At 46.0% G+C, this 15,294-nt stretch overlaps 1 protein-coding gene across 1 annotated transcript; it reads left to right on the top strand.

The window, feature by feature from the left end:
* Nucleotides 1-9,946: 9,946 nt before the first annotated feature.
* On the top strand, nt 9,947-14,711 carry LOC100276509 (uncharacterized). Its single transcript, NM_001371572.1, has 4 exons — nt 9,947-10,191; nt 13,944-14,047; nt 14,143-14,320; nt 14,402-14,711. The coding sequence occupies exons 1-4, from the start codon at nt 10,173-10,175 to the stop codon at nt 14,434-14,436; spliced, it is 336 nt and encodes a 111-aa protein (NP_001358501.1). The 5' UTR covers nt 9,947-10,172; the 3' UTR covers nt 14,437-14,711.
* Nucleotides 14,712-15,294: the final 583 nt, after the last annotated feature.

Here is a 15,294-nt window from a genome sequence, read left to right as displayed (position 1 = left end):
AAGAGTTAGATTTACTAGCTATTTCTAACTTAGCATTCAAACCATCATTCATGCTCCTTAAGCTAGAAATTGTCTCATGGCAAGAAGATAGTTCACAAGAAAGCATTTCATTTCTTTTAACTTCTAAAGCATAAGATTTTTGTGCCTCTACAAATTTGTCATGCTCTTCATATAAAATGTCCTCTTGTTTTTCTAAGAGTCTATCCTTTTCATTCAAGGCATCAATCAATTCATTAATCTTATCTACTTTAGTTCTATCCAATCCCTTGAACAAACTAGAGTAATCTATTTCTTCATCACTAGACTCATCATCACTAGAAGAATCATAAGTGGCATTGTTTCGATTACATACCTTCTTCTCCTTCGCCATGAGGCATGTGTGACGCTCGTTGGGGAAGAGGGATGATTTGTTGAAGGCGGTGGCGGCGAGTCCTTCATTATCGGAGTCGGATGACGAACAATCCGAGTCCCATTCCTTGCCAAGGTGTGCCTCGCCCTTAGCCTTCTTGTATGCCTTCTTCTTCTCCCTCTTGTTCCCCTGTTCCTGGTCACTATCATTATCGGGGCAGTTAGCGATAAAATGACCAACCTTACCACATTTGAAGCATGAGCGCTTCCCCTTTGTCTTGGTCTTGCTTGGCTGCCCCTTGCGACCCTTTAGCGCCGTCTTGAAGCGCTTGATGATGAGGGCCATCTCTTCATCATTGAGCCCGACCGCCTCAACTTGCGCCACCTTGCTAGGTAGCGCCTCCTTGCTTCTCGTTGCCTTGAGAGCAATGGGTTGAGGCTCATGGATTGGACCGTTCAACGTGTCATCGACATATCTCGCCTCCTTGATCATCATTCGCCCGCTTACAAATTTCCCAAGAACTTCTTCGGGCGACATCTTGGTGTACCTAGGATTTTCACGGATATTGTTCACCAAATGTGGATCAAGTACAGTGAAGGACCTTAGCATTAGACGAACGACGTCGTGGTCCGTCCATCGTGTGCTTCCGTAGCTCCTTATCTTGTTGATGAGGGTCTTGAGCCGGTTGTATGTTTGGGTTGGCTCTTCTCCCCTGATCATTGCGAATCTTCCAAGCTCGCCCTCCACCAACTCCATTTTGGTGAGCAAGGTGACGTCGTTCCCCTCGTGTGAGATCCTGAGGGTGTCCCAGATCTGCTTGGCATTGTCCAACCCGCTCACCTTATGATACTCGTCCCTGCACAAAGAGGCTAACAACACAGTAGTAGCTTGTGCATTTCTATGAATCTGTTCATTGATAAACATAGGACTATCCGAGCTATCAAATTTCATTCCACTTTTCACAATCTCCCATATGCTCGGATGGAGAGAGAACAGGTGACTACGCATTTTGTGGCTCCAAAATCCGTAGTCCTCTCCATCAAAGTGAGGAGGTTTGCCAAGTGGAATGGAGAGCAAATGAGCATTTGTACTTTGCGGAATACGAGAGTAGTCAAAAGAAAAGTTCGAATTAACCGTCTTTCTTTTGTTGTAGTCGCTGTCGTTGTTGTCCTTTTGGGAAGAAGTAGACTCATCGCTGTCGTCGTAGTAGACGATCTCCTTGATGCGCCTTGTCTTCTTCTTCTTCCCATCTTTGCGTTTGTGGCCCGAGCCCGAGTTGGTAGGCTTGTCATCCTTGGGCTCGTTGACGAAGGACTCCTTATCCTTACCATGAGAGCACCTAGAGGGGGGGTGAATAGGTGATCCTGTAAAACTTGAACTTAATGCCACAAAACCTTGGTTAAGCGTTAGCACAGTATTGCCAAGTGGCTAGAGAGGAGTCTTAGCGAAACACAATAACCACAAGATAATCAACACAGATAGACACAGTGGTTTATCCCGTGGTTCGGCCAAGTACAACACTTGCCTACTTCCACGTTGTGGCGTCCCAACGGACGAGGGTTGCAATCAACCCCTCTCAAGCGGTCCAAAGACCTACTTGAATACCACGGTGTTTGCTTTTCTTTTCTATATCCCGTTCGCGAGGAATCTCCACAACTTGAAGTCTCTCGCCCTTACAAAGATGTTCACAAAGAAGCACGGAGTAAGGGAGGGATTAGCAACTCACATAATACACAAAGATCACAGCAAATACGCACACACAAGACCCAGACTTAAGCTCAAAAGACTAGCACACTAGAACGGAGCTCAAGTCACTAGAATGTCGAACAAGTGCGCAAGAATGGAGTGTGAGTGATCAAGAGTGCTCAAGGAATGCTTGGTATCTCCTCCATGCGCCTAGGGGTCCCTTTTATAGCCCCAAGGCGGCTAGGAGCCGTTGAGAGCAATCCGGGAAGGCAATTCTTGCCTTCTGTCGCCTGGCACACCGGACAGTCCGGTGCACCACCGGACACTGTCCGGTGCGGATTTCCTTCCTTATTTGGCGAAGCCGACGTTGGCAGCCTTGGAGCCGTTGGCACACCGGACGCTGTCCGGTGCACACCGGACAGTCTGGTGCCCCCTCCCGACCGTTGGCTCGGCCACGTGTCTCGCGCGGATCGCGCAGCCGACCGTTGGCCCGGCCGACCGTTGGCTCACCGGACAGTACGATGCACACCAGACAGTCCGGTGAATTATAGCCGTACGCCGCTAATTTATTCCCGAAAGCGCCAAGTTCGCCTGAGCCAGCCTGGCACACCGGACACTGTCCGGTGCACCGCCGGACACTGTCCGGTGCACCGCCGGACAGTCCAGTGCACTCAGACAGCGCTGACTTTGGCTGAAACAAAGCTATCTCTCTCCAATTTGTTTTCTCCTGTTTCCAGCACTTAGACACAATACATTAGTCTTTAAAATAATGTACTAAGTCTGAGAAACATACCTTTTGACTTGATTTGCACTTTGTCCACCACCTTGCATATATTAACACTTAAGCACTTGTTTTGGACACTAAATCACCAAAACACTTAGAAATGGCCCAAGGGCACATTTCCCTTTCAGACCATCCCTGTAGCATGTTGTTGGTACTCGACATCGACAGTTGGCGCGCCAGGTAGGGGATGCGACGTCGATTTTCAACAACTCCATAGTCGTCTTCTTCAACATCGTCCACTGTTTCGTCACGGGAGAGGTTTTCCATTTCAGGTCTCTTTCCTGCATTGTTGACCAGAAGGGAATCCTCCACCATGTAGTATGCGCGGAGGAGGAGGCTCCGAAGCCTCACTTCATTGGAATGACGGAGCAGAAGCCGGTGTCGTAGAAGAGAGGGCGATCCCCCGCCTTCCGCGACTAGACCTCAAATGGTCGTGGCAAGGACCGCACCAGTTCACCACTTGGCTCCACGACATATGTGCGCTCATTCGACGCACCGAGCTGTCGCTATGCCGGGCAGAGGCACACTAGAAACGTCGTCCCCGCCTCAGCCGACGCCACGGCACCCCTGGGCCGGAGGACACCATTGTCGACCTCGCGGACCCGGGTCTAGACCCGAATTAGTTGGAAGAAATATGAAACCGTCCCCTCGGCACTTCCAGGTTTGGCAATGCGCAATGAGCCATCATGGGGATCAGTCGGACCCCGAAGGCGGCAGTTACGCCCACAACGCTAGGCACCTCCCACTACTACCCCAAGCTCCTCTACATCAACGGAGGAGTAGATAATGATCCCATGTCCGACGACGAGCCGACTCTACTGGGGGAGGAGCCCCGCAGCGTGAAGCTCGTCGCCGCGGGAATCGTTAAGGCAACATCCAAAGACACCATGCCACCGGAGGACAGGATCCAACTCAACCTGTTTCTCGGGACGAGACGTCCGAGGATGACAAAACTCCCGTGGAGCGGGGATTATGTATGCAAAGGAACACTCATCGGCGTCAGCCCCGAGCCACCGAAGAGCGTGGTCACGAGCTGGTAGGGCACCATGCCCAGCTCCCTCGCGATCATCCACCCATCCCTCGCAACATGCAACCCGAGTTCATTCCGTCCATCCAGAACGTGAGTCAAGTCGAGGGTGCGCCCGGTCCGCCTTGCGAATGAGCTGCCATCAACACCTAAGGGGGATGGATACATGCAAATCCTCACCCGGGTGCCGAACCATCTCCTCCCGCTAATTCACCTGGAGGGATACCTAGGTCATCGCCTCAACGCCTGACGCGACACTCAGAGCGACATCGACTCTCGCACGCCCTACGACACGAAGAAGAGTTGAGGTGCCGGAAGACTATGACTGGAACCATGGCTCCCTGCGGTGGGGGCCAAGGATCGATCCGAATCAATCGCCGACTCGTCAAGGCACTCGTCTGCATGCCGGTCGACACACGAGCGGCTTCAGGATCTACGACAACTGTCATCGTCGTGAGACCAACACCGCGATGGCACTCTAGGAGCCTGACCAAGAGCTCGGGGCGTCTGCCTTCACCCCTGGCTATGCACGGTCCAGTGGCCGCCCAACTTTAAGGTCTCCAACGTCAACAAGTATGAGACCAGGCTCGACCCTGAGGCTGGCTGCCTGTTTACTCAACGGTAGCCTAGTCCGTCGGGGCCACAGAGGACATCATGACGGCATACCTCCCAATCGTGCTGGGGCAAGACACGCTTCAGTGTCTCTGCCATCTTCCCTGCAACTGCATCAACAGCTGGGCCGACTTCTGCAACAAGTTTGTTTCTAACATTCAATCACTCTCAGACAAGCCCACACATCCATGGGACCTCAAGTCTGTCAGGCAAAAGAACGACGAGTCCCTTTGCTCATTCCTCAAGCGTTTCCAGACCATGAGGAACCGCATCCCTAACATTACTGACGTGGCGATGATCGAGGAGTTCTACCAGGTTTCCCATGATGAGGTCTTTGTGCGGGCCATCCTTCAAGAGGCCCCCACGACGATCGAGCAGCTCTTTCGGAAAGCTGACGCGTACATTTGAGAGCTCCTAGAGGGGGTGAATAGGTGATCCTGCAAAAATCAACTCTAAACAACACAAACTTGGTTTATAATGAGTGTTAGTGAATGCTAAAACCAAGTTGTTATGAGTAGAGATGGAGAGAGGAGAACTCTTCACTTGATTGCTCCTTTGAAATGTGTATCAACCTTAGGAGATATAATACAGGTGAATATGAGAACTCAAGAAGACAATACGTAATAAAGTAAATGGACACGAGACACGGCGATTTTATCCCATGGTTTGGCCAATGCCTACTCCACGTTGTGGTGGCCTCCTTCAGTCAAGTGATCCAAAGGTCAAACTTGAGTACCATAGTTGTCTTCCTTATATCAATTCCCAGTTGTGAGGAATCGTCAAAATCAGAGTCTCTCACGCCTTACACAAATGTTCACAATCAAAATAGAGTTAGGACGGGAGTAGAAACACACACAAGAACACAATCGCAGCTGAAAGTCGCCTAGTGGGGGCGGGGTGAATAGGCAAAACCTGAAATTTATGAACTTTAAACACACACTACACTTGAGGTTAGGGTTAGAAATAAATTCGGAGTGTGGAAGATAGTTCCTCTTGCTATGAGTTGCTCAATCAATGCGGATAACCTTGGGAGCAAACTCAAATCGAGATGAGCAAGGCAACTTTAGAGAGAGAGGAGAGGGAATAAACAAATCGAGTGGAGATCAACAGAAATGAACACGACGATTTGTTTTACCGAGGTTCGGTTCCAAAGAACCTAGTCCCCGTTGAGGAGGCCATAATGTTCGGGTATATTCCAACCCTTTCCCTCTCTCAATCGGTCGCATAGACCGAATGAGTGCTTCTCCTTAATCACTTGGGTCACTAAGACCCCGCACGGATCACCACACACTTAGGTGTCTCTTGCTAGCTTTACAAGGCACTTAGAAGAATTAGAATGAGAAGGAGAAAGCAATCCAAGCAACAAGAGCAACAAAAAGAAACACAAAACACCCTCTCTCAAGTCACTAAGCACTTCTGCGTTGTCCACTGTTCACCGTAGTCTATCGTTGGGCGCAGTTGACCGTTGCTCCGTTGGCTCACCAGACAGTCCGATGAATTATAGCGGAGTGACTCCCAGAAAAACCCGAGAGCGGCCAGTTCGCGAGGTGCTCGGCCTGGGCATTGGACAGTGTCCGGTGCGCCACTGGCAGCACCAATATTTGTTTTTGCTCCAAACTTTGTAGAGTTCCCCAACTCACTTTCTTGGTTGGTTTATGTTGAACTTTATGCACCTGTGATAAACGACAACTAGGCAAACTAGTTAGTCCACGTGGTTTGTGATGGACGTCAAACACCAAAATCTATTATAGTAAATGATTAAGCCCATTTCCCTTTCAGCAGCAACAACACACACACACAAGTCAAGAAGAGAACACAAGAATCAAAATAGCAGAGTCACAACTCAAGAACGCATCCAAATCTCTATCTAATGAATCAATAGAGTGGTTGCAGAGTCTCGGTGTTGTAGAATGCTCAAAGTGTGTTTGTTTATTGTTCCATGGCGCCTAGGGGTCCTTTCATAGCCCCAAGGGACTTAGGAGCTGTTGGAACTCCATTTGGAAGGCCTTGGTTGCCTTCTGTCCGCGGGTGCACCAGACTGTTCGGTGCACACCGGACACTGCACAGTGCAACGACTACGAATCGCCGATTGGTCACTTTCTACTTCTGGGGGGCACCGAACCGTCCGATGGGTGGCACCGAACTGTACGGTGCACCTGTTGGGCGTTGGCTCCTGCTGACGTGTCAAGTAGCCGTTGGGCGACTGGCACACCGGACTGTTCGGTGCTCCACGCGGATCGTCCGGTGAATTATAGTCGACGAAGTCTGCTTTTCCTGAGAGCATCCCGTTCGACCGGACCGTGACTGGACTTTCCGTTAGGTGGCACCGGACCGTCCGGTGCTATGCAAGACAACCCAATTGCTCGTTTTTCATTTCAATTATCTTTTGCTCCTGTAGACTTGACTTCATATAGTCCTTAGCACTTATACAAATATGATTAGTACCTAAAACAATTCACTATGTGCTAGAAGCATACCTTTTTCACTTGGAACCATATAGATTCTTTAGTATGCCCACTTTGAAGCCTAAAAGTGCCTTTTTCTCAATTAGCTTGAACTACCAGCTCTCATTGCTCATACAAGATGATGTTAGTCCAAACATAATGTGTTGAGAATTTAATCATCAAAACTAAATAGAAATAGTTTAAGAGTACATTTCCCTTTCAACATCACTACCGACGAGCGAGCCCGTGACCTCATCGAGCCATCTCGACCCGTGCCCTAGAAGAAAGAAGAGAACCCACCACAGGACAAACGTTGGGACAAGAGGCCACGGAACGAAGTTCATGCCATGTGACCACTACCGGCTCGGACAGTCAGGGGGCAGTTAAGGCGCCGTTTAGAGTTCCAATGGATAGCACATTTCTGGCAATCACGGCATCAAAGGTTAGATATACGCATCATAACACCTATCAAATGAAAAAGACAGAACGACGAACACATTGGATAGGTGCATATGTCGTTTAAAATGGATGGGTACTCCACGTCATATTAGGTTAATTTTCTTTTTTTTAGAAGGCCTTCATACTAGATAGGTCTCAGTCGATCAAGTAGCACACGTTTTAATCGTACAGCTGCGGTGAAGTTTAGTCGGACAACTACAGTGAAGTTTAGTTGGTCAAGCAACAATTAATCTGAGTCGGTCGATCAATAATAAAGATTAAGTCGACCGAACGAGAGTGAGGCTCTTCTAGATAGTTCACAAGCGAGCGGATTTTAGTTGGATAAATCCTCATTCAACCTGGTACAAATAAAGCACAGTGATCCTGAAAGTGAAATGGCCTCAACCATCTCCTATAATTGATTTTGGTGTTTGACGACCATCATAAAACTTATGGACTAACTAGTTTGTCTAGTTGCTTTTCTCAGATGCATAAAGTTCATATACATCTATAAGAGAAATAGACCCTTGGTCGTTTCTATTAATATGGGGCGAGTCAGACTTGCACTAGCTTGCGGCGCACCGGACAGTGTCCGGTGCCCAGGCTGGCGCCCCCGACAAACAGACCGTTCTCGGGAAAACTCAGCGCTCCGCAACTAAAATTCACCAGACTCTACGGTGTGTCAACGGACTGTCCGATGAGCCCACGACCAACGGTCGACTAACACCGCGACTGCCAACGGTCATAAAGTAAAAAACGGTAAGAGAAACTCAGCGACGCCAGGTCGCACCAGACTGTCCGATGTGCCACAGGGGCAGACGGATCCAACAGTCGTCTGCTACAAACCCCAACGGTCGGCTGACGTGGTATGCACCGAACAATGAACAATGTCGTGTCTGGTGTGCACCGGACTGTCGGGTGCGTCCGTCGACAAAAGGTTGTTGTTTTCTGTACAACAACTATAATTGTGGTGGGGGCTATAAATACACCCCAACCACCACCATTCAGAACACCCAAGCATTCAATACACCCACATTTAATACAAGAGCAAGGAATTCATTCCAAGACATTCAAAGCTTCCAGTCTCCTCAAGTGCCACAATTAAGACAAGTGATTAGTGACTTGAGAGAGAGTGATTCGTGTTTCATTTGTTGCTCTTGTTGCTTGGTTTTTTAATCGTTCTTTCTTCATCTCCTTCTAAACTATCTAAGTGACTTATAAAGGTAGCAAGAGACACCTAAGTGTGTGGTGATCGTTGCGGGGTCTTTGTGATCCTTGAGATTAAGAAGAAGCACTCAATCGGTCCAGGTGATCGATTGAGAGAGGGAAATAGTTGAAAAAAACCCGGCCTTCGTGACCTCCTCAATGGGAGTAGGTTCATTGGAACCGAACTTCGGAAAACAAATCGTTGTGTTCATTTTGGTTGATCATTAACTTGTGATTTGATTCCCCCTCTCCCCTCTCTCTAAAAGTTCTCTTGTTAAATCAACTAAATAATTTGTATAAAGACTTAACACACTACATACCCTCTATCCTACTCAATCCAATGAACAGTATTATTTGAATCATCCCTTCTCCTCTCGCACCCCCCAGCCTCCCCTTCCCCTCCCGCGTGTCCCCGCTGATTCCTTACTTGCGCCGGCCACCGTCGTCAATCCCTTCCATCGCGTTGTTGCTGCTGTCGTCGACCTCTACCTTTTCCTTCTCGAAATCATAGCGTTAGCACGGGCTATATGCTAGTAAGGATCGGTGATTTTCTGTGAAGAATGGAGGATCGGCTCCCCCATCGTCATCTCAAACCAGGTAGCCTATGTAGCTAAGGATGGTAATTTAATCTACAAGCCCGAAACCTGATGGGTACTTGACCCGATGAGTACTTGACTCGATGAGTACTTGACCCGATGGGTGTGGCCGTGTGGGTACGAGTGAATATTTTGACCCGTGGGTGCAACATGCACCCGATCCAAAGTTTTGTGGGTATGGTTGTAGGTTTATATTTCAACCCGCGGGTGACCTGCATCCGACCCATTATCTGGTTCATTCTTTATTTTACGCAAAAGAAATGATTAAATAAGTAGAAAATATTTTGAATAAGGCTAATGATTCATGAAATATTTTCTTGTCCCTCAACAATAGAAGTATTAAAATCCATAGATATAATTCAATATTATTGATACTTAATTGTTTATAGTTGAATTATTATTTAAAAGTGTATACAAAATCCATGGGTGATTAAAACTCTACGAATTTGAAAATTGCACTCAAACTCGACCGGGGAGGGAAAGACCGCCCTCCCGGTATTCCATATAAGAAGAGACCGAAACAATGGTCTCGGCCGAGAAAATCTCCGAACCCTGTCCTCCATCACTAACGGGCCGACGTCAACTGTCCACTCTGCAACGGTCCAACCGGAGGGTGGCGTACATGACATCGCAACCCGAGAGCGAATGAGACACAGCGAGGGGATTTTTTTAACCAAATCTAAAAATTCACTCACGATAGAAATCGAATCCAGTACTTGGAGGTGCTAGTCGGAAATCCTTACCCGCTAGGCTAAAGGCCCTTTCGCAATTTGAAAATTGCACTCGATCACGAATAGGTTTAGATACACACGGACACACCAGGTTCGAGGGTTCGAGCGGTCGAGCCTGGTGACCTGATCCCTGTGCTGGTCAACGTCAACCGAGTCCGAACCGCATCGATCGGACGGTCTCACGACGACGAAGGTTCGCGAATCCCCTCCTTCCTTCGGCCTCGCCTTCTTATTTTGTCCGCCGGACAAGCCAGTAGTGGCTACATCGCGAAGGGCGGCAAGGCAGATCTAGGGCGATCATGGCTTACGTCGAGAGAGGTAATCTGATTTCCGAAGGAATAGCCCCATCGGTTAGGAATTGCTTGTTTATGGTTTTTGCTAGTGGGTTCGCCTGGCGGTCCGATCTATCAGTTGATCTAATTCTGATTATTCACATGATGCTATCGACTGTGGTTTGGGTTGACGGTTGAGCACCGAGTCCTATTGATTCGGGTGCTAGATTATCGACTCTTTCTGTCTCTATAATCTTGAATTTCTAGATGCATACTGGAACTCGTAACCATAAGCCTTAGAATGGATGTGTGCCCATGTTTTTTCTACTTAGCAAGCAGATGATTCTTACTGTCTGCAAAAAAGATGTCGTTTGAGCTGAATTCCAGCTAGTAGGTGTTTCGACGGCCTTTAGGGCTAGTTTGGGGGGTCACAAAACCGGAGTGGATTGTAGGGGCTAGAATCCCGTTCTTATTCAAATTGAATAAGAACGGGATTCCAGCCCCTACAATCCCCTCCAGCTTTGTGACCGGTTTGGTGATAAGGGAATTGGAGGGGAGTGAGGAGGAAATCCCTTGCTATTCAATTTCCTCCCCCATTTCCCTTGTCACCAAACCAGCCCTTAGGGTTTGGAACTCTAGGCAACAAAATATTGCATTAGGGCTTGTTTGGGAGCAAGGGGTTTGGAGTCTTTAACATGCCCTTAGAGTGGTAGGAATTTACCAGTTGCAGCAGTGGGTGCAACTCTCAAATTGACTACATTACATACCTTGATTATGTAACTAACCATACGTAATATGTTTATGTGAAAATTACTGCAAAGGAGACACTGATAAGCAAAAAAAAGGAACATGGTGAATGACTGGGGCACTAGACATCTGAACAGAACTGTGATTCGATGTTTGTGCAGGGTCGTTAGCCATTCTTGATTTCACAGCCTCAGTTTTACATCTGAACTCACTGGAGGCAGGACCCTTATGTATGCATCAGTATCACTGATGGTTTTAGAACAAAGATGAAAATTTGATAATAGGGTCATTGGAATTTCCGTACATACTTGATATTTTGAGCAAAAGTGCTACTGTAGTTTGATGTTTTTGGCTATCAGTTATACTGAGTTTTTCCCAAGAAAATCAGCGAGTTATTTCCTTTTAGCTGCTGGAGCTGAGTGCAAAAGATGTAATTTTGTAGACTACTGTACTTGCTATAATGTTAGATAATGAATATAAGTTAAAGTGCCTTGCAAATTTGGTAAGCTTTTGCTTTGAGTTAGTCACTTGGACCTCATCAAGGAGGCTTGTAGAGAATGGAACACAACAAATGATATCAGTTGTATGTTTTTTAATGCAATTGTAAAAGTAATTGTCATGTATATCTAAAGTAGAACGTTGCATGCATGCTGGTTGTGGTGGTAAAGTTGCCTTTGGTGGGGACTGTGCATGGTACTGGGTTCAATTTTATTTCTTTTTAAAAAATGTAAATATGAACCATAAAAGTACTGATTGGAAGTACTGTTTGGGTTTCTTTGCTAGTTCTGAAATCTCAGTGGAGTCCAATTCTCTGCATAATAAGGATAGAAGCAGATGCTATGCACGGGACTATAAGCATAACACCTAAGAAATAGTTTGTATCTTTTCTATGAAAGTTGGTCTTCTTTTTCTATTTCCATGCTTATCAGTGGGGTTTCTTTTGCACTGATTTGATCACTCTCCTAATATATTAGACACGATGGGTGAACACCTGTATCACTTAACATCAATATGGAAATGTGATCTTTGAATGCACTCCTGTAGCTGAAGAAGAGTTTATATCAACTCGTTTGAAACGTTATTTTTTTAGAGTTTTCTGCTGAAACAAAGTAAATTAATGTAGAAAGTAGTATTGAGTTTCCTGGATATTATTTCTGGTTTAATAGAAGTTGAAAGTTTGAGGTGTTCTTTTCCTTCTAAAGCTGTTAAACGTTTGATTTGCCTTCACGAAATTCAACAAGTAATATATGATACGTATCACATGTTGACAAAAGTAAATCATTGTGCCAAAACATCAAAGGATCACAATATCTGTTTGAGGTAGTTTATGGACTCTTTTCCTGTAAAACAATGGTGCAACTCTGATCTTCCTGTGCTGAGTTTCTGCGTCTTTGTTCAGGTGTGTGAATGTTTGTGTGGTTCCTTGTTTTTTGGGGCTCTTTTACCCCCTTTTCTTTTACTTAACATAAAGATTCAAGAAAAAAAAGAACAATATTGTGGTCCTGATTTAAGCATCAAATCACATCCAGGCAGTGTTTTAAATAGCGGGTTATGGCATTTAGCGATTGGCCTCATCAAACAGCTAATAGCGGGCTAAATGGGGTTATAGCGGGAGATAGCGGCTCAATTGTGCACGAAAGCAAATAGCTATTTCCCCTCAAAACAGCTATAGCGGGAGATAACGGCCGCTATAGCAGGAGATTTAGAACCATGCAACCAGATAGCTCATAATTGTTTCTGAATAGCATGCAGTTATTTAGATATACCACATTGGGTAGTTGCATCAAATTTGAATGCTTGTCTAATGGCAAAGTATGTACTAGTGGCCAGGATTTTCTTGAAACCTTTTTGGCGAAGTTGATAGATGTACTTCAACTCAGGTGGATGCAAGAGGAGGTTAGGTTACTGCATTCAGTTTTGAAGAATTTGAAGGGTCTTTGATTTTTTTTTATGAAAAAACATGCAGTTATTTGGATAAACCACGTCGGATATGCATTAAATTTAAATGCTTGTACTAGGTCTGTATAGTGGCCAATTCGCTCTTGAAATTGAGCATCTCTAGCAATACTATCCAAAACAGCAACTGAAATTGAGCATCTCTAGCAATACTATCCAAAACAGCAACTCCTCTAGTTTGTATCATTTCGCGCTTCTGTAACCTTTATCCTGTACATTCTGTTCTATATATTTATTTTTGGACTGTGAGACCCTCTCCCACAATCTTTTCAGTTTTAGAAAAATACTATCCAAAACAGACCCCCTACTTGTCTATTTTGGTAGCCACCCATTTTCACACTACTGTTTTTTTTCCAGCAATACTACCTAAATAGACCTCCCAAATCCATCTTAGTAGAGGATGACATGTGGGACCACATTCTCTTCACCATAGACGAACTCGGCCAGCTGTCGGACAGAGGAGAGACCGCAGTGAGGCGCGCCCATGCTGGGAGGCCTGCCAAGCCCGTGCCAGGAGCCACGCCTCCCGTTCTTCCATGCTGACCGTGGAGGCGCGCCAGGCTGGACGGACGACGGTGGACACGGGGAGGAACGGAGTTCGCGCTAGCCGCGGAGGAGGGATGGAGGCGACACTGGACCTTCAGATCTGGCTAGTTGGCTAGCCCCGTGACGCGCAACGCAGGTTGGGAGCAAGGATGACGGCGACAAAGAGCGCGGGGCGAGGAAGAGTCACGTCGCGTGCGCCGTGCGTGTAGCAGAACAACCAAATCCGAACGAGAATTTGGTAGTCAAATCTTGGCCCGACAGGAATGGGTAGTGGGAGATGGGATTTGGGGGGCTTAACAAATTTGGGTGGCCTAGTAGGGAGTCTGCTGGATTGGGTTTTTTGTCCTCCACTACCAAAAATAGGATAGGTAGTCCGATAGGTAGATAGGTTGTGTTCCTGGTTCCTCCCCCTCCCTCTCCCCTCACCAAGACATACACAGACACATACACTGGATTGCATTCTTTATTCTTACTTGTATAGAGCGGGGGTTGTATTTATAATCTATCACAATCAGAGGAAAGTTCATTTTCATCTGTACTTTTTCGCAGGTGTTGTGAAAGACAAACGGACTATATGGCGACTGAGCATAATCTCAGACTTCTTCTGGGCCATTGTGAGCTTTATCAGAATCTTCTTTGACACACTGTTCTCAGTAAGGAATCAATCTCACGGCTAACTTTTCATTTTGTTGCATGTAATTTCAAGATTTGAGAAACAGAATCTAATCCTTGTACTTGGACCTTTTAGTTGGACAAAACTGACAACTTCAAGAAAGGGTATGGTGCTGGTAAGAAGTGGGATGGTGGACCTGGTGGTGGTGGGCGGGGCCCATATGGCGGTGGAGGAGGTGGAGGATTCGGCGGCGGAGGTGGAGGTGGTTCACGGGGTCCTCGCACTCTATCTGACATCCAATCCAATGACCACAGTATGTGCTCGATTTCCGGACTACTCTGTACCATTTCACCATTGTGAACTTCAGGTTTCTAAACATCAGTTCTGATTTCAGGTTCTCTCCCTGCTTGTGGATCCTGCTGTGGCTAATAAGCGTGCAACCGTTCCGCCTGATGACTACGTATAACAAATGAATACACATGCTTCTGTATGTTCTGAAGAACATCGTAGCTATTGATATGTATTTTACTGTCAGACGATTGTATCATAATCGATATGTCGTTTATTAACAGCCTATTTACCTGTAGCTTGACTCTGGCATGATTCGCATGGTACATTCATGGTTCATCTTTCGTGTACCGCTGCCTGATTGCATAATAACTAGATCAGTTACAAAGTTTAATAAATTGTCTGGTGTGCTGTTCTGTTAATGTCTTGTATAGCAGTAATTGGTGAATACAAACAGTGAGGCACCTGCGGGCTGCGGCCTGCGGGTAGTTGTATTTGATGATCAGATAGAGCATGAAAATGGACGAGTTACTAGTTCTTCCAAGCATACTTCTCTTTATTAGGGCTTATTCGTTTAACGTGGATTGGATGGTATAGTTAAATTCCATCTCAGTATAGAATTAGAATAACAGAACAATATCTTACTGCCTCAACATAATTCCGAACTTGAGAACATGCGCAGGGAGTTATTCGTTACCTGGGCATTTGGAAGTTTATGTTTCAACAATTCCCATTATCTATTTTTCTTTATCGTCTGTATTTTCTATTATATTTTACTATCTCTCTTCAAAAGTTTTTTCCCTAACCATTCTTTCTATAATCTTTCTCTATACACTGTTAGCATTTATTTATTACTATTTTAATTTATTTAAAAATATAACATTTGTACTATCATAATACATAATATTATCATGTTAGAAGGTTTACATAAAATTAATATCATAAGAAATAGTGTGATTAAAAAATAAGGCATACATGAAGATTCGTTCTCTCCATATG

The sequence above is a fragment of the Zea mays genome, chromosome 9 (assembly GCF_902167145.1).
Source record: "Zea mays cultivar B73 chromosome 9, Zm-B73-REFERENCE-NAM-5.0, whole genome shotgun sequence".
Lineage (NCBI taxonomy): Eukaryota > Viridiplantae > Streptophyta > Magnoliopsida > Poales > Poaceae > Zea > Zea mays.
The sequence above is the reverse complement of the archived record's forward strand: the minus strand, read 5'-3'. Positions and strand labels throughout refer to the sequence as shown.

Bases quoted from the DNA above. Each gene is read 5' to 3' on its own strand.
- LOC100276509 (NM_001371572.1), top strand. The intron at 14,048-14,142 runs GTAAGGAATCAA...TGGACCTTTTAG, and splicing joins TCTTTGACACACTGTTCTCA to TTGGACAAAACTGACAACTT. The intron at 14,321-14,401 runs GTATGTGCTCGA...TTCTGATTTCAG, and splicing joins CATCCAATCCAATGACCACA to GTTCTCTCCCTGCTTGTGGA.